Source organism: Photinus pyralis, unplaced genomic scaffold (genome assembly GCF_008802855.1).
Source record: "Photinus pyralis isolate 1611_PpyrPB1 unplaced genomic scaffold, Ppyr1.3 Ppyr1.4_LG1, whole genome shotgun sequence".
Taxonomy (NCBI): Eukaryota; Metazoa; Arthropoda; class Insecta; order Coleoptera; family Lampyridae; genus Photinus; species Photinus pyralis.
In genome coordinates, this window is record NW_022170249.1 from 45,318,495 (window position 1) to 45,343,485 (window position 24,991).

General features: G+C 37.6%; 4 protein-coding genes and 3 non-coding genes across 7 annotated transcripts in view; 4 read left to right on the plus strand and 3 right to left on the minus strand.

The window, feature by feature from the left end:
- Nucleotides 1-9,467, plus strand: part of LOC116159304 (glutamate decarboxylase) — a 38,714-nt gene extending 29,247 nt beyond the window's left edge. Inside the window, exons 7-10 of the mRNA XM_031472258.1 lie at nucleotides 4,983-5,061; nucleotides 5,112-5,261; nucleotides 8,207-8,401; nucleotides 8,456-9,467. Of these exons, the coding sequence (XP_031328118.1) occupies nucleotides 4,983-5,061; nucleotides 5,112-5,261; nucleotides 8,207-8,401; nucleotides 8,456-8,629 (598 nt within the window). The 3' untranslated portion in view covers nucleotides 8,630-9,467. The remainder of the gene's footprint in view (nucleotides 1-4,982; nucleotides 5,062-5,111; nucleotides 5,262-8,206; nucleotides 8,402-8,455) is intronic.
- On the plus strand, nucleotides 4,854-4,925 carry Trnah-gug. Its single transcript has one exon. It is a non-coding gene; the product is annotated as a tRNA-His (tRNA).
- Trnai-uau lies at nucleotides 7,989-8,080 on the minus strand. Its single transcript is given in 2 exon segments — nucleotides 7,989-8,024; nucleotides 8,043-8,080. It is a non-coding gene; the product is annotated as a tRNA-Ile (tRNA).
- A 3,815-nt stretch (nucleotides 9,468-13,282) lies between the features above and the next one.
- LOC116159783 (fumarylacetoacetase) lies at nucleotides 13,283-15,131 on the plus strand. Its single transcript, XM_031472862.1, has 9 exons — nucleotides 13,283-13,429; nucleotides 13,582-13,692; nucleotides 13,740-13,861; nucleotides 13,906-14,046; nucleotides 14,093-14,190; nucleotides 14,242-14,397; nucleotides 14,445-14,651; nucleotides 14,698-14,846; nucleotides 14,893-15,131. The coding sequence occupies exons 1-9, from the start codon at nucleotides 13,346-13,348 to the stop codon at nucleotides 15,085-15,087; spliced, it is 1,263 nt and encodes a 420-aa protein (XP_031328722.1). The 5' UTR covers nucleotides 13,283-13,345; the 3' UTR covers nucleotides 15,088-15,131.
- Nucleotides 15,132-18,586: 3,455 nt separating this feature from the next.
- On the plus strand, nucleotides 18,587-19,545 carry LOC116159689 (fas apoptotic inhibitory molecule 1). Its single transcript, XM_031472722.1, has 3 exons — nucleotides 18,587-18,812; nucleotides 18,860-19,088; nucleotides 19,138-19,545. Exons 1-3 carry the CDS (start codon nucleotides 18,678-18,680, stop codon nucleotides 19,341-19,343), a joined length of 570 nt encoding a protein of 189 aa, XP_031328582.1. The 5' UTR covers nucleotides 18,587-18,677; the 3' UTR covers nucleotides 19,344-19,545.
- A 2,879-nt stretch (nucleotides 19,546-22,424) lies between these two features.
- Trnae-cuc lies at nucleotides 22,425-22,496 on the minus strand. Its single transcript has one exon. It is a non-coding gene; the product is annotated as a tRNA-Glu (tRNA).
- A 1,204-nt stretch (nucleotides 22,497-23,700) lies between these two features.
- Nucleotides 23,701-24,528, minus strand: LOC116179450 (60S ribosomal protein L23). The gene is made up of 3 exons (XM_031499244.1): nucleotides 24,422-24,528; nucleotides 24,175-24,258; nucleotides 23,701-24,095 (listed from the first exon to the last, which is right to left on the minus strand). The coding sequence occupies exons 1-3, from the start codon at nucleotides 24,432-24,434 to the stop codon at nucleotides 23,770-23,772; spliced, it is 423 nt and encodes a 140-aa protein (XP_031355104.1). The 5' UTR covers nucleotides 24,435-24,528; the 3' UTR covers nucleotides 23,701-23,769.
- Nucleotides 24,529-24,991: the final 463 nt, after the last annotated feature.

Consider the following 24,991-nt stretch of genomic DNA (forward strand, 5'->3'; position numbering starts at 1 on the left):
ACATTTTAAAAAAATCTCAACTATTCAAAGACCCTTTCAACTTTCAAAAGATTACCTAAGGTCTCTTAAACACTCTTTGAATCATAATTATTAAAAAATTTTAAAGGATCTTAAATGTTTTCAAGGACTTTTTAAGGTACTAAAAGCTAGCAAAGATTCTAGACAACCCTTGACGTCGCCCCTTGCACTTTTTTTAAGATTTTGATTACCGACTTTTTTAAAAGCGTATAAATACTAAAGTACTTACTAACAGTAAGCTAAAACGCTGTAGACACCATAGAAAACTCTTGTAGAGCAAACATTTGGGGACTAATGGAAGCCCTTAAAGACATTAAAAAACTTTTGGGGGCGTTTCACAATGTGTAAAGAATAAAAAATTCGAAAGTCTTAGAAAAGCGTAGAACAGATCTGTTAAAGACTAAAAGGCTCTAGACATTAGCCAATATTGGGCTGTATAGCTCGCTTCAATTGAATTCCAATAAACTTTTTTTAAAAAATGAATAAAATTGTAAAAATTATGACAAACCTTTTCGTTGTTGCACCAAGAATTTCCGCAGCATTTTTCTAAAATATTTTTGGTATCAAAGTTTGAAATTGTTATTTTTATGTGAAAAGGTCCCAAGATACCAAAATTCGTCGAGATTATAATTTTTTGCACTTTCATCTATAGGTGTGTCGTCATAGGCAAGAAATTTTTTCTATAATTTTTTAACATTGAATTTGGAGCATAGACCTAGCTCAAGCTAGGAGTCTAAACATGAAAAACCATATTAGTCCGAGAGCTGTACATTTTTGGGTAGGCATTTGAGACAAGCTGAAAACTTGTCCAATACTTTTCCGATAATGCCCATACACAAAATTGCAGACCTGGTGGAGGAGTAGCGCGGCTAAACCAACCCCTATACTTTTTAAAGATACGAATTTTTGCAAAAAATATCCTTGGCGGATTTCGAAATTACCTTTAAATATACTATTTAAAAAGCGAAAAAATCAATAAGCCAGTTTATTTAGTCGGGTCTTACACTTTGCCGGGCGGTTGCAAAGTTTGAAAAAATGTATATTAGGCGCTATAATTTTATCCTTCATGGTATTTTAATTAAACGTCTCGACAAAAGGAACTGTTTTCTACTAAATACCGCCCTTCCTTCTGCTCCCTTATCAAAAGACGGGGCTTTGGGAAACTGGTTTTATCCTTGACGGTACTCTAATGAAAGGTTTCAACGAAAGGAATTAATTCCTACCAACCATAGTCCTCCTCGACCCCTTATCGCGATCGGATATAATTCCTTATATACATCAAAAACAGATTGTCGGAGGAGGGTACTCACAAAGGGCGCTGCCAATTTAGTACTGCAGCTCTTTCAAATCTCAATTGGCATTCATGATTTATAGTTCTAAAACCCTTGTCGCAATAAAGAAAGAGATGCCATATCATGCTCATCCGCAAAGAATACACAAAAATACTGAATCCTTCTGCAACAGCTAATAAAACTAAAGAAACTTTCGAACATTGAAAAATGTGGGGGTTTTGTGCTTAAATAAAAAATAACGGATCTCAAATATACGTATGCACTTGTAAGGTATCACTAATTTTATTACGGTATCACACATACGAAGATCAGGTCAAGAAAAAAAATTTATCAAAAGAAGGTGGTTCCACTTGCACAGACAAATAAGTGTATTGATGAATTTTCCGAATAAGGCAAAATTTTAAAATTCCTAGATTGAGCTAAGAGGCTACTTCGATCACAGTTTTTGGGTTTTTTGTCAAACTTTCTTCCAGTGGCGTACGTAGAAATTTATTCTGGGGGGGGGATTAAACAAGTTCGTGGCACATACAGTCACCCAGTGCGTCAAGTCAACGAAAACTTTGAATAATAGGTATATTTATGGGTAAAAAACCAATTTCGACAAAAAATTCAAAGGGCTGTAACTTTTGATCTAGTAGTCCGATCTGGGAACTGTTTGAAATTATGGATTCTACAGGCCACATTCTATAAGAAGTTCTATAAGAACATATTTTCCGGTCGATCTGAGACAATTTTTTTTCTGGGCAAAAAAAAGGCAGTGTACCTTCCTTTTTTCCCAAAAATCGACTGCACCAAAATTTCTCGGGAAAAAACTTTTTCTTATTAATTTGGTGCGTAGAATCCAAAACGATTCGTACTTTTTCGATTAGACGTCTCAATCAAAAGTTATGGGCAAAAAAACCAATTTCGACAAAAAATTCAAAGGGCTGTAACTTTTGATCTAGTAGTCCGATCTTGGAACTGTTTGGAATTATGGATTCTACAGGCCACATTCTATAAGAAAATATTTTTTTCCGGTCGATCTGAGACAATTTTTTTTTCTGGGCAAAGAAAAGGCAGTTATTTACCTTCCTTTTTTACCAAAAATCGACTGCACCAAAATTTCTCGGGAAAAAACTTTTTCTTATTAATTTGGGTGCGTAGAATCCAAAACGATTCGTACTTAGACGTTAGACGATTAGACGTCTCCATCAAAAGTTATGGGCAAAAAAATTCCTGTTTTTAAAATTTAAAATTCTTATTTTCGTCATTTCGTGAAAGGCAGGACGCGGGTACCTTACCTCAGTAGCAATACTAAGTACCTGATACCTATTTGTTATTTTGGGTATAACAATGTAGCGAATTGCCGATCGATGCCGAATAGCCAAATCGTTGACTGCCAACACTGATCACTCACTGAATAGTGAATACTGAATACTACAGAATATTTAGATTTTAGTGACTTTAGACTTTAACCAAAACCAAAATTGCTCTCTATATATACCTATATATTATTGAATTTATTTTAAAGTGGGCGGAGCGGATAGCGGAGTATTACCTAAATACCTAATAGCTATCCCCTTCATCCCCCCCCCTCCGTAAATACGCCACTGCTTTCTTCAATTGTCGACTTTTTAGATCATTATAACATCTTTTAACGAATAAGGTTTTTTCCGTTTGTATGTACGTACGTACAACATTCATTATATTAGGCATACGAAAACGAAAAATAACGGCCCGGAGCAACTGCAACTTTTTTGTCACATAGCAACTTAAAATTTTTGTTAAGTTATTCAAAAGACCTTATTTTTCTGTGTAAAACCTACAAAAATTGTGGCAGGGTGTGAGAAAAAAATGTCAAAGTTAAAAATCTAACTATTTTTGTCGGTAAATAATTTCATTAAAATTTTGCGAATGTACATGAGGCATAAACGATGTAAGATTATCAAAAACCTATTTTTTAATATCTGAATTTTTAGCGCCGTGATACCATAATGTTCATTAAATTATTGTAAATACTTTCTTTTTCTGGGTACAATCTACAAAAATTAGGCTAGGTTTTATTACAAAAAAACGAAGAAACAGGTTTCAAAATTAAAAAAACTAAAACAAAGACGTGGAATATAGGATACTTTTGCTGCCAGTATTTTCGCCTAGAAAACATGATCAGTTTCAAAGGATGCTTTATGAGGATTAAAAAATACATGTCTACTCCCTTCATGTCAAAATTACGCCCCTTTAATCAAGTGAATTACAGGTATTGCAATAATCGAATTCTCGGCTCCACTATTATCAATTACTGTTGTCTTTCATTGCCTCTCACACAACAAGAGAGTGTGTTTTTAATTGAAAAGACTTTTCTACTTTAAATCATTTATATGGCCAAATTAAGACCCCCACAAATTAGTTTTCACGAAATATTGCACGTCAAAACCAAAAGCAATAAAAGACGTAACACAACACAATTAACAAAGTTCCAATCGTAAATCAAAATTTCAAAGTGCGCTCCCTCGTTATAGAGGTTCTGGATCGTTTGCTTAAGGTTGACCTCTCATGAGAAACTTCAAGTGATTAATGAAGACGCAATTAATTAATATGTTCAATCTTTAAAACGTACACATCATTAGAGCTCCTTTCGCATCCTCCACCTAATGCGATTTAAAGAGCAGAAGCTTGTCTTACAAGTTTTGAACTTCGAAGCGAGGGGGTTATCCGTGATTACAACGGGAAATTGACAGATGTTCGGCTAAAGCTCAATAAGAATTCGTAATTGTACTCTAAGGATTGCGAGGAGAATATAAGTTTTCAATATTTTAATAGTTTTTAAGTTAGTAAAGGGAGTGGTAAATCAATAACTCCCCCAATCCATAAACCTATAAAACCTCCGATAAGCTCTTAAGCTATACTCAATTTGCATTAGAGCTACTTATGGCTTGAAAAAACACTTTGACTCTGTCAATACCCTGAAAGTTTCAGGGGGTTACGAAATGCCAATTCAAATACGTATCCTCTCCGCATAGGAATTTTCATTATAGGTACAAGAATGTGTAATTACCCATTTCCATTTCAGTTCAGTAGCATTTAACTGTTTGGTATATTTTCGACGGTAGCAAAATAGAGCCAAATGCCCACTTCTATCTTATAATTTTTAGACTGTATACCTAAATTCGAATCTTGTGTAGATAAAGGAAGAACTTTAATTTTCAGGGATAGCTCTTCACGCCTCTTTGCTTATAATTACTTTCACGCTTTTAAACAAGTGTAGATAGTCCAACTTGACATAAATGTTTGTGGTGGACTATTTATTCATTTACATATAAAGAGAGCGTTTAGCCTTTTTTCAACGCTTGCGGTGCCAGTTTTGTGCTTTAAGTGCCATTTTATGATACCTTACACCTTACCCAAATTTTAAAAATTCGCATTGCGGCCGCGAAAAATAATTAGTTGACCGAGTTAGGAATGACTGCTTTCACTTTCACGTAAACATTATGCAGGTCAAATTAATAGGAGCAGTACCAAGTCGGCAGAAACTGGCTTTTTGAACCTGTATCACATGTCTTCGTAGCCGTGATCGTCTAGTGGTTAGGACCCTACGTTGTGGCCGTAGTAACCCAGGTTCGAATCCTGGTCACGGCACTTGGAGACTTTTTTTTCAATTTTATACTTTGTAATTAACTAAATAACTCTTTTCAGGGCCGATTCGGTAACATGGAACCCCCACAAGCTCATGTGTTCAGTGTTTCAGTGCTCTACGATACATTTCAAGGAGGATGTGAGTAGATATTTTTGATTAAAAAAATTTAAACATATTTGACCTTGCAGGGGCTATTAATGAGCTGTAATCAAATGTCAGCGGATTACTTATTCATGCAAGATAAGCTGTACGACGTTCGCTTCGACACTGGAGATAAAGTTATACAGTGCGGTCGGAAAAACGATATTTTCAAGTTATGGCTGCAATGGAGAGGCAAGGTTCGGATTTCATTTCATTGATAACGCACACTACACTCGTTGGTTATTTAAACTACATACAATCTGTAATGAAGCAATATTTTAGTTTTTGTACCATTACAAGTCAAATATTACCTAGTGTTCACATTCCCACAAAAGGGGTCTTAACTTGTGGATAAGTTGTTGACGATGCTTCGCGGATTCCAAAATCCAATTACGCTATGTACCTACTTGTTTGTCATCAATTCGTAGAAACCCTTGAGAATAAAAATTGAGTGACCTCTAAAACTGCTCTTGGACTCAGTGATCACTTTTTCCCCTGCTTTTTCCTTAATTTTCTACTGGCAAATTTGGTCAAACAATGCCCTAACAAAACATGGGTTCTACTTCACTCTTTGCTATATTAAACCCTTCCCGAGCCATTGTTTCACATATTCTAATAATACAGCATTATTGCTTTATTGATGGGACCTATACTAACATTTATAACCCCAAGAAGAATATTAACCATGGGTACTAAACCCAAAACTGCTTAGTTTATTATGTTCCCAATAATTATTGCTTGAAACTGACCGACTGGAGATCCTGGGACTAGGGAATGCAATACCGGGCTGCGGAATTAATCCCGCACATAAATGGAGCGGAATCCCGCGGGATTTGCGGGACTGAGGAATTTGTCGACCAAGGGGACGACTCTGTTTACTTTGTTAATGAAACGCATAACGGAGAAGTTATTTTTTAAATAATTGTTAAACTTTTTTCGTTAAAATGTACTATGATTTTTGAGGCAATTTAGAAGTTCACCTTTTTGTGCTTTATAGGTGAGGTTTTTTTGAGCTCTAAGTTAGGCTGAAAGTACTTTTTTGTTAAATATTGTAATAATTAGCGATTTATTTTAATACACAAGTTAACCGCACAGAGTTGCTTATTTGGCAATTTATTTAAAGTTTTGCGGGATCCCGCAAATACCGGGATCCCGCAGGATTAACATCTAACAATCCCGCAAATACCGGGATTGAGATTTTGCTGCGGGATTGCATTCCCTACCTGGGACATAACCTCGGTGACCCTTATGAAGTTTTTTTGTTGCATTTATTTAAGTTAGGAGGTGGAGGGATTGGTGGTTAATTTTTGTCCACTTTAACAAAAATTACTGTTTTACCGCAATCCATAAAAAAGTCCAGTCAATGAACAACATATTTTGGGGGTGGGGAATGCGTGAGCATGCACCTAAGCGATTCCTTCAGAAACCTGTTCAGAATGCTTCGGTAATGAACATACTAAAAGTTCTGACGCCTAGGTGGCAAGCCGAGGGTAGGGAGTGAGGGGAAAGGTACCATTTGAGTTTTCCGCTTGTATTTTGAAAACGGTTCATTATAGGAGAAAATGTTATATTAAATGAAAGTTCTCTACAACTTTTAGACGTCGGGCGCGGGTATCGACAAGGGGAATGTGGTAGTCCCCGACAAGGTTCTTGGTCGCCTTTCCTCCATTAACGATCTTATTGCTGAGGAGTCAGTATAACACAAAAACTGCTACCATACCTTTGTTAAGCCTATCACTTTCGCAACTCATCTAACTGAGATTCCCAGAGATACCCATGTCACAAATTATAGTAAAGATTTTTGCCTACTTGTAGAGACGCACCGATTGTTATAAAACATGTTTGTATGTCCATTCGTTACCGAGATATGGCGCTTCGAAAAATCGTCAATTTTCGAAATTCGCTAAAAAATGCAGAATTAGGTATACCAGGTATCTTCTGTTACACCATAATTATGATGAGGTGTTGTAATTATGGTTTCTAGTTACAATCACCAACGTCAAACCCCCTCCTTTTTTCTGCGCTGTCTTTGGTGGAAAACTTGCAAGCCACTCAGCATTGACGGCGACTAAATCAAATTGGACAACTGGCTGAAGCGATTTTCTATTTTTTTCCCCCCGTCTCCACGCATCCTCACCATTTCGATAATTTTATTAGCCATTTCATGTCACTTTGATCGGAACATTGAGTCTTTTCAAGGGCAACTTTGCCTGTTTACTTCAGAAATCATTAGTTCCTCCCCCAAAAAACATACGTGCAATCGAATTTCGCAACTTGTAAGAGCATATCCACGACGTAAAAGGCCAGGAATGAATATCTCATTGTTGTACCTTGTGTGGCAAACACTGTTCACTCTCACTGCACTCAACCTATGCCGGAACTCCAGGACTCCAACATTCTGGAAACTCCTCTGACTTTCACTACAGTTAGTTCACCCAATCAGAACAACTCGCGACCGACGAATTTCCCCCGTACAGAATCAGTAATGACTCGGGAAGACTTCCTTTCCGAGATGGCTAATCCAAAAAATCTTTTGACGTTCTGGTCTCGGGGCTGTGCTACACCGTATAAGAAAGAAACCACAATGGAAAACCTTAAACTGGAGAACTAGTAGTGGAATACATGGACAAACAGACGGACAAAGTGCGGAAAATACCGTTCATTTCCTTTTGGAAAATGGGCTAAAAACACCTACACCGTTTTTTGGAAGCGTCATATCTCGGTAATGTCAAAAATGTTGCAGCAGACGTTTACTTCATGAGATATTCTAAAAAGTATGAAATGTAGTAGTGATCCCCTAAATTCGATCGCCTTAATTATATAATATACACCCGACCTGAAGATGCACAACAAGATGACGCCTTTATTTGCTCAGGAGATTACCAAGATAGATTTTCACAAAACATCTCATTGATCTAAAAAAATTCCCCAGGTGAGGCTCGAACTCACAACCCCGGCATTGCTCACGACTACTGTCTTATAAGTACCGTGCGCTAACCAATTGCGCCACTGGGGAGATGAGATCACCGTTTTCCTAATGCGTTGATGAGTCTGGGGCATTTCACCCATTACCGCTATTAATAAAGCGAAAATTTTCACACTTAAAATGCATACGTTTTAAATACAAATTTATATTACTCAGGGCGACGAGGGATTTGAAAAGCACATGGACCAACTAATGGAGATGACCGAATATATGGTAAAACGCATAAAGGAGCAGCATGACAAGTTTTATTTAATTTTGGAACCCGAACTGACCAACGTTAGCTTTTGGTATATACCGACGCGTTTACGTAAAGTTCCGCATTCGGCCGCACGCGAGCATGATCTGGGCAAGGTAGCTTAGGATCTATTTAACTTGAGCTAATTATAAAGACAGAAACCGTTGCAGCTAACGCCGATTTTGAAAGGGAGAATGATGCAGGCAGGCACGTTAATGGTTGGCTACCAACCCGATGACCGAAGGCCTAACTTCTTTAGAAACATCATTTCATCCGCGGCAGTAACTAAAGAGGATGTAGATTTTCTACTAAACGAACTCGACCGTTTAGGACATAATTTGTAAATATCTAGGTGTGTCATTTAATTAATTCAATTCATTTAAATGTCAACGTATTAGTTAATGATAATTAATTTTTTTCTCGCAATTTGGTAGGGAAAGAAAGGATAGTGACATATCAAGGAATAGGTACTGAAATTTATGGAAAAATCCTCGCGTCCTCTCATCAAAATGTTTGTAATTAGAACCATGTGTATCAATCGAAACATATCATTAGAATAGTGACGTATAAATTCGAGAAAGAAATTAATTAATATTAATTCTCTTGTTAAAAATGTCCTCAGCTGTTGAAAAAATACAAAAAATATATAAGTGTAGTGAAATATATAAAAATAACTTTCAAAAAGAACTGTGTAGCTAACGCAATAATGGTGTATAGAATGCATATTTGTTTCCTATATTTAAGAATTCATCCTACCACAAAAAAAGGCAAATTCTCCTGGTCAGACACTGTAACTGCCATTAGTTTTTGTAGGTATACTTCCCGGAAAATTCTGTTTAATTACATGCTTTTGCGTAGTTGCAAAATTTGTATAATAATAAACATGTAAATGTCTAAATGGAGGTTCAGAAACAAATTATGTATTATAGGTGTAGTGTTTAAATGTGTACAAAATTTCTAAGACTGTTACAGTCCCTAAACAACAAAACAACATCGTCTTCCACATGAAGTATAAAACTAAATAAATTATTTATGACTGTTTGTTATGTACGGATAGAATTTATATATTATTACTTATGTCAATAGAATATTATAGAAAATTATATTTGAAATGTTACATAGTATTATATTAATGAATTTGTTGAAATTTAGACGCTTATTCAACGAATGAATGTAATTTTTGCGAACTGTAAAATTTATGTAAGTTATAAAGAAATATATGGATTCACATTCAAGCGAACTTTATTTGCTCTTGTCAATTATTACCTAATTTCTGTATTTCAGTGGCCCATTTTCAGCTGTCGGGACAAAATGAATATCGCAACTGTTACATAATCCCGCATCTCCTTTTCTATAAACGAAAGGGTGAACATATTTACAAAAGTAAAACAAAAACACCAATAAATCACAATAAATAAGTATTAAAACCTCGAGCGCGTTTCAACAGCAAGGCTGTCATCATCAGCGAACAACTTCCGGTGAAGATATTTAGTCAATTTGTCTCTAATTTAGATCGAATCATTTTGTTCTCAAAGATAATACTAGCTGCTAGTCCACAAGACAAGATTAACTCCTAGATTAACTCCTTTTCCGTTTGTAAACAAGAGCTTTTTGGCAGCTGTTTAAAAGCGCTTAAGCTAAGCAACTTTAGTACAGCATTCAATCACATCCTACGTAGGATTTATTGTATATACGTAGAATATTTATGGATAGTATGCCGAAAATGCCCGATGTAATGTGCAAGAGGAAGAGACGTTTGGCAGAGTTTAAATAATTGACAGTATATACGTTTTATATATCTTATGCATAAATACATTAGACAAGCAGATTTACCATGAATATAGTACTAATACGTAAAGATTTTCAATAGGCATGCCCTGGTGATAAAAAATATTTTAGAAATATGACGGCGGTAATTGTGTACAATTTTGCTCAAAACTTTTTTCGATCTCTTTTATGGTAAAGGAATTATCATCCGAGAGGCCTTAGAGGCTGTAGACCCTGTATAGTACGCAAAAAAATATCCGCCGGATATGGTTATAATATAATATGCGTTATTTTTGCATATGGAGTATGTAGCAATATCTGTACGCATTACTTGTATTAAAAACGTCTATATTAAACGGATAATATTGATATACAGTGTAGGTATATTCGTTTACTGAATACATTTAAACTTCGTATTCCTTATACCAATCTTTGTTACTAAACTATAACTAATTTTTACAAATAGGATAGCACAATCTTTTTAACTGTGATACAAATTTTCTGTTCTTATGCCTGTCAAGATTTATGGAATGGGACTCAAACACCCGACGTAATTTGATGATATAGAAATGAAAAATGTTTTAAAAGCCCACTCGTGCCACGTAACACAACTGTAGGTAAATGATGGGTAACGGGAAAATATAGAACATAGCAGCTATCAATCAGCGAAAACCCTCTAGGTGGCCCAAATCTCGATGGAACAGACAGACAGTCAGACAGACGATGGAGAATCTAGCACATAAGCGTTCAACTTTCAAATCAACTTCGAAAAAGTATTTTCTTGTTTCAAAATCATTTTTGAAACTCCTATATCTCCTATTCTCGACATCTCTCTCCTCGTAACTTTCCTTTTTTTTCTTAGTGCGCTCATTTTATTTCGTTGCATTTGGTACCCTAAGTATCGAACTTCTCTTACTTCCTCTATTCTTTCCTCTCTCCATTTCCTTTCTCTCTCCTTCTCAAATGTCATCATCTTCGATTTTCCGACTCCATTCCCAATACCTCTCCATTCATCCCATCATTTCCTTCGTCCGTTCTAAATCTGTGACCGTTATCACTGTTAGACGCTGCCTTTAAATTCATGAAAAACGCTATCGCTCTCCGCCCTTTTTTTTCCAGTTCTTTTTTCACGAATCTGTGTACTACATTACATACAGTCGATCGTTCTTTAATACTCTCCTTCATATTTTCCACTCCTCTGTACTCCCTACTATTTCTTTTTCTTGTTCCTCTAATCCCCCTTCTATACGACAGCAGAGTGTTTCTTGTCCAAACTCTATCTCCCTCTGCCTTTCTTTGCGTCTCATTTTTCGATCTTCTTGTCTAACCTTTTAGACTTTCAATCGGTTGGGGATTCGATTCTATCCTTCTTCTACCTTAAATTATTCTATTTCTTCCAGTATTTTTTCATTTACTACCTACCTATTGCGTAATCACCTGCCTCTTCCTCCCCAAGATGTGACTTGCCCGACCCTATCTCCCCCCATATTTCCGTTTAAAATTGTGTTCCTCTTTCTATCTCTACTCTTTATCCCCCCATTAACCCCCGTTCCTCTACTATCTTTTTAGTTTTATTTTCTATTTAATTCTTTTCTCCTCCACCTTCACTCCTACATACCGTATTCCTTCCTCCTCTGTTCTTCCCACCCCCATTCCCTTATCCCTTTGTTACTTCTGTTAATATACCTCCTTCTCTCTTCCCTTTATATTGTCTCTTTTCGGAAATTCGTTCTTCCATATGTACTGGGTATCCTGTTCTTTATTTTCTCCCAATTCTTTTCTTCTATCATCGCCACAACATCGTGTCCTCTTACAAAGTCACAGAATTGGCATCATTTTCATTATACTCTTCTCCATTTTTATTTAGTTTTTCTCCTTTCTTCTGTTGTTCGTTTCTGTGTCCTTACTCTCCCTCCAAACCCCGCCTTTTCCTCTCTCTTTCTTTTCCTCACTAGTTATGACGCGAATGTTATGCTGTGCTGTAATGGTTTTTGAGTGATTCAACCAAACAATACAATTTCATGGGATATTGTAAAAACTGTTTATACCTTCACCAGCTACAACCATGTGTTTACGGCTATAAATCGCTCAATACGAGCAATATCTTGCAGAACAAAAACCCCAGACAGTTTACCTTGTTTACCTACCCCGTCAAAAATCCTGCGTCTGTTAAATATCGATAAATCAATAGGAAACCACGAAGGAATGAACTGGTATCATAAGGTTTACTTTACAATAAAATAAACCAAGCTACAATTTTAACATTTTAACGTTCTGGTACAAAACTTCGTATAATTATCTCACAGAACAAACAACTCGCAAAGTTGTAAGCTTACTATAAAGAAATGGAACAAAATTGGCACAAAATTGTGTATGAAAAGATATTTCTCAGCGTTGAATGCATCCGTTATAGAAGTTAGTGCCTTTCTAGAAATATGATTGTATCGTGCGACAAACAATACACAGTTAGCACACACAATGAGACAAAAGGAGTTATTTTCTAAAAATTTGAAGAACTCAAAATCATTAAGAGCCTTGGAATTTTAATTTGTGGATTTTAATTTCGTCTAACGTCGAACATCCTTAATTATACAATCAATGTCGGCAGTGTATGTAGGTATGTAGTTTTTCAGATGTCTTGGAAATTGCATGCGTTCTTTCCGAGGTTCTTTCCTTCACAAAAAGGGAGATATGAGATAACATATCTATATGTATGTAAATAAATAATTACTTTCACCTGTGCTATTTTCAAAAGGGTTATTCAAAAGGTCTCACCTGTACATTCTTCGGTTTAAGCTATATTTTTAATGAGTGGAATTAAATTAAAACTCAAAATCCCCTGAACTATTAAGTCCTTTACCTTGTGTTTTTGTTTTAAGAAAGACAAAAACATTAGAAACGATATCAAAGACACATCTGTAAAAACAATAGCTTGATACCTATAATCATTCGCTTTTTTTAACTAAGTATAACCGTCTGCTATCCAAATTTTGGCCAACCGGTACAGCAAAGAGGAATTTTTGGATAATGACCACTACCAATTTTTAACATTTTTTCGTCCTGTTTGCATGTGTTAACTATATATGTACTATTTTCTTATGCCGCATTGTTCAACTGCATTAACACAAATAAATATTGATTGATTCAATACTAGAAATAACTTTGGGTAAACTGTTGAACATAAATTATGTACTACTCCATATGCAAAAGGTAAATGTTAATACCTAAATAAAACTTGTTCAAGAAAAACAACCTTGAGTTAAGTCCAGTTAAGTTTATCATTCCTGATAAACATGAAGTGTTTCGTTACGTACCCAAAATCTTGTCACTTCCCCATTGAAAATTTACCTTACGGTATATTTTCTACGCAGAATGATGTAAGTAGAGATCCTTTACGTGTATGTGAAAGTATTTGAGTGAAAGAATCAATGTCTTTATGCACGTGTCCTAAAATCGCATTATGGGTCACGGCCCGCATTCTCGCGACATCTATATTCGGATACCAAAAATTATATGCCTCTATTTACAGAAAATCCACAGAATTGGAGTCGCAATTGGAAATTTAATTTTGGATTTAAAGCAAATTTCGCACTTATTTGATGGACCCCACCTAAAAAACCATCAACATGTTTTCCAAGAGGTAAGTATAAGGGAAGTTTAAGGCAGTAATCACGGAGAAAATTCCAGGAAACTCTCAATTCTTTTATGGCACTCGAGCCTTCTGCTTGGAAGGAAGCGCGTGCGAAAATTCAAAGTTTACTTTCCGCTGATAACCCGACGTTGCAAGACAATGCTCAACTGCGCGAAAGGTACGAATTGCCGGTTATACTTTTAATTATTTTTCGCATTTTAGGGCCCTTGTCTTACAATCCGATGCTACTATGCACCTTCCAGCAAAAATAGGGGATTATACTGATTTTTATTCATCTCTACATCATGCCACGAATGTAGGTGTTATGTTTAGGGGAAAGGATAACTCTCTTATGCCCAATTGGTAACTATCAATTTTTCATGTAGATTTAATCACGGATTACTTTTAGGAAACACTTGCCCGTCGGTTATCACGGAAGAGCCAGCTCGGTTGTTGTTTCCGGGACTCCCATAACAAGACCACATGGCCAAACCGTGCCAGTAGATGGTAGGTAACCATAAACGTACATACGTCGAAAGTATAAAAATCATTAAATAGGCGCTCCTCCTGTTTTCGGCTCTTGCAAGTTGATGGACTTTGAATTGGAAATGGCGTTTTTTGTAGGAGGCCCACCGACCAAACTGGGAGAACCTATCAAAATCGAAACCGCCCAAAATCACATATTCGGATTTGTGCTGATGAACGACTGGAGCGGTTGGACTGCATGTTACTGTTATCAATATGATAGCTTTTGCTTTCAGCTCGCGACATTCAAAAATGGGAGTACATCCCCTTGGGGCCATTCACTGCCAAAAATTTGGGCACGACCATTTCTCCGTGGGTCGTAACGACACTCGCTTTGGAACCATTTATTGTCGATAATTTCCCGCAAGACCCGACGCCCCTTCCTTATCTGGTGCATAAGGATAAATTCAACTTCGACATTCAGCTTCAAGTGGACATCATTCGTAAGTCGCCCCCTTGCTTTAGACGACGCCTGATGGTTTGTTTCAGCTCAAAACAGTGCTATATCCACAACCGTCTGTAGATCAAACTATCGGTACTTGTACTGGACTGCCAAACAGCAACTGGTGCACCACACCGTTACGGGTTGCAATATGAACCCTGGCGATTTACTGGCTAGCGGGACAATTAGTGGAGAGGTTTCATTCAAAACAACGCGCACCACTTGCTTACTTATATTTTTAGGCTTCCGACTCCTTTGGGAGCTTACTAGAGCTGTGCTGGAGAGGCACAAAACCTTTGAATATGGCTGATGGAAGTCAAAGAAAGTTTCTGCAAGATGGCGACACGGTCACGATGAACGCTTTTTGTGAGGGTGACAACTTTACTGTTGGTTTCGGAGCTTGCGCTGGTACACTGTTACCGTGTAAAAATTATTAAAGTCAAGAACAATTTTTTCAATAAATAAATTTACCTAACCCGTTGATATATTTCTTTATATTATAAATGACGATAATGTATCTATTAGAGATATGAGATAGTTTGATATACCTACGTTTGATTAAATGGCACCCCAAGTCCTGTGGAGTGAACTACCTACTACTACTAGGTGCCTCCACAGGTGGCGGGTAGTCGGATAGTGGGACGACCTTGCAGATGACCGCACGGGACGCAAGTCCAACGGCGAATAGGTGCTCGTGGCTCGTAAAACAGCAGATGGTAGAACCATTGACTAATTAAATAATCCTTGACTCAACGGTAGAACCCAAATAAGGCAACGCGGACCATTTCATAAAGGGCTGGAACCTACCGGACACGCTCCTCCACCCGGCGAGCGGGAGGTGCCTACCAAGTGATCATCTTGAAATGGTAGAATAGTGACATAATAAGAAACTGCTCGTGTTTTTGACACAACGACACAAGCGGCGCGATCCCCTTTTTCAACTACTTGGGGATACGTAACTTTTTCCTCTTCCTACCGGAGGTCCCTTGGTCCACCTCTTCTCTGCGTTCCGATGCAACCTGTTCGGTTGGGTTCGAAACAATATCTAACCTTAAGTGCGGAGTGGAATGTGAGGGTAGGTACTCAACTCTGTATAACGCACAGGACTGTCTATTGCTTGCAATGGCTCCCTAAACCGAGCCCTTATTTGTCCGAATCTAACCTGGTTGACGATATCAACCCTTCAGGAGAGGTGCAGCGAATGGGAAGCTAAGTGCAAGAAACCAGGGGAAAGCTGCAAATGGAACACGGAGGAGGAAGATATGAAGAAGGCCCCCCGGGAACAGGAACAGACGCTAGAGAAGCTGGGGAGACTGATGAGTTTGACATGACCAAAGGACACATTAGAAGAGGAAGAGAATGAGATGTGGCAATGTACGTCGGAGAGGACTACGCCATGAAAGGAGAGACGGCTAAAGAAGTTAGGGCGATCTTCCGCGCTTAATGAGTGGGAATACTAACCTTGGGGGAGTATTCCCTCATCACTAAGAAAACGCGCATACCAAAAAATGGCATAGAGATCTAAGAGTTTATTGGGAAGCTGTTCATCCCGTATAGTGTAGACCCGCGACGGATGGTACAAGAGGTGTAGGAGGCGATAAAGGAGTTAGCGGAGGTCACCAGAGCGAGTGAGCGCAAGAAGATCCTGGTAACAGTCTGCGATAGGAAAGACATAGATAGTCTACGGAAAGCGGCTATCTATATAATAGGAGACCGAGCTGAGATACCGATGACGGCGCCTATGGAAGACGGAGGCAAAGGCTGGCAGAAATCTCCCACTGAGACCTTCAAGGTCAGACCAGGAAAGGCGATATTTTGGGTGAGGTGGAGAGAGGTGTCGGAAAGGTCGCGCCAGTTAGGAAACTGATAGAAGAGGTACGGAAGTTCCCTTAATATGCATAATGAGCATCGACGAGGTTACCGGGAAAGAGGAGATTGATTTATTTATTTTCCCTCTCTTGTTCTGGGCCCTCAACAGGCTTGCGCCCAATGATCGAAGAGGCGCAAGACATAGGTCAGCCCAGAGGCCAACCCAAGACAAGAATATTAGGAACGTTAATAGAGATTAGAGGCCAACAAGCAGCTAAAGTCGAAGTAAAAGTAGACAGCTCCAAAGATCTGGCGTTACATTGCCGTTGACCGGGTTGACAGGTGACTGCACTAATATCAGTTTTAAGTGAGTGCAACTATGCTTTTGTCTCTCTTTCTCCTTTTCTTCTTTATATAGTCTCACGATGAGGTTTCTCCAGATAAACCTTAATTATAGATAGATTTGGAGTGGGCGGTCACCGTACACAAGAATTGTGACGCCATAATAGCGTCGGAGATTGGTGCCGCAAGTGGGAAGGGGGTTCATAAAGACCATCGAGGCAGGGTGGGAGAGTGGTCTTAACCGCTGAGGGAGATGAGGGGCGGAGTTTGGGAGTGAAAGAGATGGGGATAGGAGACGTATACGTGTATATGGATACGTGGGACACTATAGTGTACAGTATGTAGGTATATCTCGCCAAATATGGTGAAAGACCAGTTCTACTATGGAAGGGAGGCGACAACGTGCAGTTGTGCAGGAAGCGTTGGGATTGGTCCCCATAAACAAGGGCAGTAAAAGCCCACGTTCACGAGAACAAGCCACTTAATAATAGGCGTTATCTTCGTTTCGGACGAGCTCCGGGAAAGACTGTGTGCGTAGGAAGTCCTGAAACAGCGACCACAAATACGTGCTGTGGGACCTCAAGGACGAACTCCTGAGTCGAGAAGAAAATCCGCAGTGCAAGCTGGACTGCGCGCAGATTGGACACTGAAAGGTTGCAGGAAATTGTAGCGGAAATCCCGTCCGAAGATCTGGAGGACGTGGATGATATAGGTACATACACTCCTGAATAGCTTATGCGTGAGAACGATGCCAAAGAGAGTAAAAGATAAAAGAAGAGGAGTTACTGGTGGACGGAGGAGATAGCGGAACAGAATAATAAATAGAAAAGCAAGGGAGGTGGCTGTGTGAAGAGGTTGATAACGACATCTGGAGACGGGGCTACAGGACCGTAACTAAAAAGATCAAAACAACAGAGACAAAAGAACGCTATCCGACAACAATAGTTAAACTCTTCCCCAGGCACGAAGGACTCCCACGCTGTGAGCAACAGGAAGACAATGATGCCGGATTATGCCCATAAGTAATGCAGAGGTAGTCGAGACGACGAAACAAATAGCAGCAAACAAAGCTCCAGGCCCGAGCGGAGTGTCGGTAGTGGTCCTCAAGGTGGTTCATCCTATGGGGTCATGGGGATAAATAGTTTATGTTCTATGAGAAGATCCCCGGCGACACTTTTGGCAAATGAGAGTGAGGCTGTTCCTGTTATCACCCTCAAACGTCACGGTGGTTGGAAATCTTATACAGTGGGAGAGAGCTACGTGGAAGACCTCGTTTCCAACAAATTAAGCCTTGCGAAGAAAGTCCAAGGACATCAAGACGAAAATGAGCCATTGCAATTTCTGCTCCTAAAGAGGTCACATCCGGAACCAACAAGTGGCAATATAATTGAGATGGAACGGCTATATCGAGCCCTCAAACAAACTTTACAATGTTAATATTAACTTGAATAAATAATTAGAGGAAAAAGATCAAAAGTAGATAATGGTGTAATGGTTTCCTACTTGAATGGTTTTGGATAACGGATATAGGTAATCACTTCAAGTTTTTAAGGAAAAAGTTAAATGCCCAAAGGTTTAAATTAAAATCTAATGAACGGCTTCTGTCCACAAAAATAGATATTAAACAGCAGTTTTGATCCTGTAAGTGTCACAAAGTTTTATTTTATTAGTGGGCATACTAAAAACAAAGAGTAACCACTCTTTGCTAAAAATACTAGAACCTTGTAGAGTTATCGATTTCACTTTTGTTGCCATAGAAGCTAAAATCCATACTAAGCGCCGCCACCATACCTACTACTTCTATTCAAGACTACAAACATTACTATGTTCAATATTTGGTATTGTCCTCAGTCGCTTGGACGAATAATAACAGTAAATGGACAGCATCAGTGATAATGATCGAAGTAACTTGGTTGCATATTGGAGCGTACCTTTAAATGATGGCGTTTACACTATTGAATTCGAACACGGAACTACGACTGGGAGAAGGGTTCTGCGAGTTAATGGAGAGGTGAGAACTTCATGTAGTGTTACAATTACCGATAGCAACTTTTAAAGGAAATTTTACGACGAGAGTGGATGTTTAAGCTGGTTGGAAATGAACGATTTAACATTGGAAAACAGGCAGCGAAATGCGAGTTACACGTGGATCCTTTACCTTACTTCGCCTTCAGTTACAGTTTAACAGTAGACGGCAAGTCGTTGGAAAAATTTACCGAGCAACAAAATAAGGCGATGAGATCGTGGGGTGTGCTTGTTGAGGGTGAAAGATACAGAATTGTGTTAGGTAATAATATAGCAAATTTATAAACAAACGATTGAAGATATTTTTGCAGAAAAGCAAACTCTGGATGTGTGGCTCAACGGACAGAAAGAAGAAGTCGAGCACGTTTTTACGCACGATGGAAGCGAAATTAATTTTCAGCTTGGTGAAGCTAAGGCGTCGATTAGAGCCGTTGGGGCAGTCAAAAAAGAAGGTGTTATTTACCAGTTGTACATAAACGACGAACTTCACGAAGATGAGCCCGAAACTGCGGAATGATCGAGTTTGCTAAAAAAATGTACTTTTACCAGCACGCGCACAAATAATACCAGGACCGTCGAGAGTTTCTGGTACGAGGCAGTGATCGGGTCCGAGGATGTATCCACATCTTTCCCACCCTCACGACGGCCCTGATAATTGCAAAGTGTATTGAAATGTTTTTACTAAATTACACAAGGTGTTTCTGCAACATTCGAATGTAATGTGAGATTTGTATTTATCAAAATAGTTAATAAAGATTCTAATTTCAAAAACTATTTTCTCAACTAAATTAATGACAACAATTTGGATATTATTATGTGTTTCCAAGTCCTACGACATCAATTACATGGCCCATGGGTCGCTAAGTTAATTAGATCATAAAATTCTGACTTTTTTTTCCATACAAAGTAGGTACAACTTTCACAAGAATTGGACCAAGATGATTACGATCGAAAAGTTGACTTCTCTGAATTAATGCCCCAAACAATAATTAACACATAATATCCTAAGTTTTCCAAAAACGATCTACTTTAGTGACGAATTGTACGTGCCTACTGGGATAACGAAAATCCACACTTGTTTCGAGAAGCTCGCACCCAATTTCCGAAAAAAATCAATGTTTAGACTGATATTCTTGGGAAGCAAATTATTGCGCCGCCATTCTTAGAATTATATTAGAATCTATTGGAAGAAGTGATAGACTCTCTGTACACAAAATCTAGTGGAGTCAAGTGGGCAGCAATAAAGACATGCTGGAAGATGAAGAAAATTTGCACTTTCAGCAAGATGGTGCTCCCCCACATTATACTCTGTCTATGAATTGAAGTGGCGGAGAGGGTGCCATTGCCAAAAGAATTAATTTGTTGATATTTGTATATGCGCCGCCTTATTAATAAACACCAAATTGTTAAAATTCTCCTTTTGTTGACCTCTTATAGAACCAATTCAATTTAATTTGGGTTATATCTTAAACAATTATTAATTACAGTCAATTTTGAAAGAATTGAAAATTAGTATGTTTTGGATCCCTTCTTTTGTTTTGTGGATATTTTCTTAACACGGGATGCATTTTCCCTTTACGATCTTGACGCACTTTCCGTCAAGCATGCGAAAATTGTTTAACAAACTTTTAAGAGTGCCCAAAGCGCAAATTCCCTAAATTCACGGCGCGTTTGCATCCATTTCGTGTACTCCTTGTTTAAGATTCTGCAATTATTTCCCTTTATGTAGACTAGAAACCAATTTCGAAAAAAAATTCAAAGGGCTGTAACTTTTGAACTAGTAGCCCAATCTTGGAACTGTTTGAAATTATGGATTCTACAGGCCACATTCTATAAGAAAATTTTTTTCCGGGTCGATCTGAGCCAATTTTTTTTCGGGGCTCAAAAAAAGGAAGTGTATAACCTTCCTTTTTTACCAAAAATCGACTACACCAAAATTTCTCGGGATAACACTTTTTCTTATTAATTTGGGTGCGCAGAATCCAAATCAATTCGTACTTTTTCGATCAGACTTCTTAATCAAAAGTTATAGACTAGAAATCAATTTCGAAAAAAATTCAAAGGGCTGTAACTTTTAGCCCAATCTTGGAACTGTTTGAAAGTATGGATTCTACAGGCCACATTCGATAAGAAAAATTTTTTTCCGGGTCGATCTGAGACAATTTTTTTTCGGGGCTCAAAAAAAGCAGTGTATAACCTTCCTTTTTTACCAAAAATCGACTACACTTTTTCTTATTAATTTGGGTGCGTAGAATCCAAATCAATTCGTACTTTTTCGATCAGACTTCTTAATCAAAAGTTATATGTAGATCACCGTATTTCTCGACAACGGCCATACCACGTTGAAAACACCGGTTCTCGTTCGAACACCGAACAAAGCCGAAAGCAAAGCTGTTATCTCTTTTTTTTTAATTTTTCCTCGTTGATTTTAGATTTTATTTTAATGTCACAAGAAAACATATTTAATAATACTAATTTAGTTTTTTTTAACTTTGACATTTTTTTCGAGTTTTTTGTAAGTTGTACAGGGTGGTTCAAATTCGTTGCTCACCATTGGTATCTCCGCAACGCTGAGAGGTACAATATGTTAAATGCGGACAGAGTCACATCTTTTTGTGACTAACAAAACGCATTTGAAATTTTTGAAAAATCTTTGAAAATAATGACTGAGATGTCACCGAAAAACTGAAAATGTCAAATTTCGTTTTCATTTTATCTTAAACGGTCAGAGATGGACGGTTCCCGTTAGCACATTTTATGGGCACTTTTTCTCGAAGAATGTGAATATGTTATCAGAATTTCCATAACACGCTAGATGTAGAAGCTACATGCTACTACTTTCTTTTTTGTTATAGACGCTATACTTACTGAATTTTTACGCAATAATATTCCGTAAAAATCCAATATGGTGCCCATAAAAAATAATGGAAATTCTGATAACATCAGATTCTCCAAAAAAATAAAGTTCCCATAGAAGGTACACGGAAACGGTTCACTTTAAACCGTTTAAGCTGTAAATGAAAACGAAATTTGATATTTCAGTTATTTTCAATGATTTCTCAAAAATTTCAAAAGCGCTTTTTTAGTCCCAAAAAGGAGCAACTTTGCTCCTAGTTAACCTACACTGTATCTCTCACCGTTGCGATTGGGATCGTGAGCGACGAAATGTGAACCACCCTGTAAGTATACAGAAAAAGAAAGTGTTTTGAATCATTTAATAAACATTTTGCGTTACTCTTTGAAAACGAAAGTTCAAGGCCGATATGTTCTCCTTGTTTTTTCGGAGTCGGTAAGGGCCGGCTCTTATTGTTGCGTCAACAATTAAAACTAAATTTTTTTGTGAGCAACAATAGCCTTGCATAGGAAATCGCCAACATACACCGATTACAAAAGATATTTCCTGCAAGATAAAGTTAAAAAAAGAAAAAGAGTTTTCACTTTAGCCCGCATTTTCCATAAATTGATCAGTACTTTCCGAAAGGTATTGTAACGGACTATTTATTTGTACAAAGGAAAAGCTATGGCTTACATATCCTTACAAATAAAACATACTAAAGAAACAAGCATTTTGTGGTGAAAAATATTTTTGTCAAAAAATTTCCGGTACCGGGAATCGAACCCGAGCCTCCTGGGTGAGAGCCAGGTATCCTAGCCACTAGACCATACCGGATTGTAATAACATTTTTATCAAGGTTGTTTAATCCTAGTCCTCAAGTACTTCAATATAAAATAAAGGACCATATTGATTTATGCAATAAATTCGCTTCGATACTTCGAAAAACGCAACCCAGTAAATCTGTTCCAAAAACATTCGGCCCCAAGTGACTTTATAGAAAGAATTTTTCAAGACTAATCTTCCTACAATCATTGAATAATAAATCAGAATCAGTTTATTATTCAACAGATTTATTATTCAATGCTACAATCGAAAGTCTCATTAGTGCACCTGCATACATATAGTTGATATATAGTACAACAAACATTAAAATGACCAATACCCCGATAAAGGCACATATTTATTTTGAAGTATCCAAGAAATAAATAATTATATTTATACCCTGTACAAATGCATCTCAATGACATAAACTACCCATCTTCTTCATTGCCACATATAGCTATGGAAGAGATGGGCTTGGAAAGCCTTCCAGGATAATAATTCCACAGACATATCCAAATGATCAGTTACCTGGTTATCACAATATATTATTGATAAGTTTCAAATCCCAAGTGATAAACGAAATTGGATATGAGGATAATAGGTATATGGTACCTATAGTCACTGATTATACTATAGTATATGTCAGTAATCATCATCTTGAACAGAGAGCACATCTTGGCAACTCTGAAATCAAACACCCCTTGTAACGATCTGGAACAAGTGCCTGGTGTAGAATTATTAATGAATAGGCTAGTTCAAGATCTACTCGGTTAAATGTACACATTCTAAGAGTTTATTAGAGTAGAAACTTAATTCTCATTCGCGAGGATGTATAAAGCATCCTGTCTGTACTCAAGTACAAGTTGAGATGCTGCAGCACAAGATTATCCAGAACACACGACCCAACACTGACCAAGTGCTTAGAATCGCTAGATTTGTACCCGAACATATCGTGAATGCTCGAATGAAAATACAGAGGACAATTTGGCAAACCTCAAAGCAGTCTTGGTTATAATGATGTTAAAGAATTTTTCTCTGAACCAAAATTATAATACATTCAACTGCAGCAAACCTTCTATTATGGCTTACATGCGCGTAGGTCATATAAATCGGTTTACATTAAACCAACTTGGCTAAACCTCACTTCATCACAGTAATTGTACAACCAATTCAAACTATGTAATCGGTTAAAAACACAAGAAAGAAAGAACAAGAATGATGCGCTGTAACAATTTATTGTTAACAACATTTTTTTTGTAATTTTATGGGTTAACGGTTACAGATGTTAAGCGATACTGCTAGCATTCGACGCAATCCTCGGCCATAAATCTGCACACTCTTTCGCTACAGGTCCTGTAATCGCGGATCCTTTCATTTCCCCTTTATTATTTACAATGACCCCCGCATTATCTTCGAAATAGATAAACACACCGTCCTTCCTCCTGAATGGTTTCCGTTGCCGTATAACGACCGCTGGCATGACTTTTTTACGTAATTCTGGTTTGCCCTTTTTTACAGTCGCCACAATCATGTCACCGGAACCGGCCGCTGGTAAACGATTTAGCCGACCTCCGATTCCATGTACGGCAATTACGAATAAATTTTTCGCACCTACAAGAGAGAGGTTGAGGTTAGGACGCACAAGTACTTATTTATAAAGACAGTTTTGTGGCATTTATCATTTACTCACCGGTGTTATCTGCACAGTTTATAACTGCTCCTACGGGTAAACCCAGGGAGATCCGGAATTTGGCTCCGGCCGATCCACCACGTCCTAAAACATAAACACTTTTAAAACATGATTATCATCACAATTTCACGAGAATAAAACATCGGTGTTAAGAGGATCATCCGTTCATCTGCAACCGTGTTATACATTTTTGACATTAACGTAAAGGATTAATTAAATAATTTTGGATTAATTTAGAGAAACTTACCTCTTTTAGACATTTCTGTTCTGTTAACACAGGGAAAAGGATTTTATTGGAGAAGATAGTGCTGCCAACCTCAATAACCTATGAAGGTAACGCAACTGTTTTAAAAACCACAGAGCATATTCATATATAGAGTGTGTTCCAACAAAAACTGGTACGACTTTTCTATTATCGGCCGGTTACCCACCAAATATGAAAAATGTTTGATCAGGTTTACGATGAGAGTGTTTAATTTCATTGTTACCTGTTTGCGCGACCAACTTTTAATAAAACTATAAATTATCTAATATTACGTTATAAGTAATGATAACGAAATTCAGAAAGTAGGCAGGTATAATTTGTATTTACTAGAATTAATTCTCTGTTCTGAACCTAATTTATTTTTTTAGTTATTTTTTAAAACAATCTTTTATTGAAGCGTACTCAGCTCATCTTTAGTACGTTTCAATAAAAGCTTGTTTTTGAAAATATTTTTTACCATTTTTGGCTCGCTGCGCTCTGAACAGGTTACTGAATGCTTTAGAAAGACTTGAGCAGCAAATTTCGAAAGCTTTCTAGCACTCTCCTAGAGCG

Coding starts and splice junctions, on each gene's coding strand:
- LOC116159783 (XM_031472862.1), top strand. CDS start 13,346: ATGAAGTGTTTCGTTACGTACCCAAAATCTTGTCACTTCCCCATTGAA. Junction 14,191..14,241: donor CCAAACCGTGCCAGTAGATG/GTAGGTAACCAT, acceptor ATCATTAAATAG/GCGCTCCTCCTGTTTTCGGC. Junction 14,398..14,444: donor GCTGATGAACGACTGGAGCG/GTTGGACTGCAT, acceptor TTTTGCTTTCAG/CTCGCGACATTCAAAAATGG.
- LOC116159689 (XM_031472722.1), top strand. CDS start 18,678: ATGGACAGCATCAGTGATAATGATCGAAGTAACTTGGTTGCATATTGG. Junction 18,813..18,859: donor TTCTGCGAGTTAATGGAGAG/GTGAGAACTTCA, acceptor CAACTTTTAAAG/GAAATTTTACGACGAGAGTG. Junction 19,089..19,137: donor AAGATACAGAATTGTGTTAG/GTAATAATATAG, acceptor ATATTTTTGCAG/AAAAGCAAACTCTGGATGTG.
- LOC116179450 (XM_031499244.1), bottom strand. Junction 24,096..24,174: donor AAACTGTGCAGATAACACCG/GTGAGTAAATGA, acceptor TCTCTCTTGTAG/GTGCGAAAAATTTATTCGTA.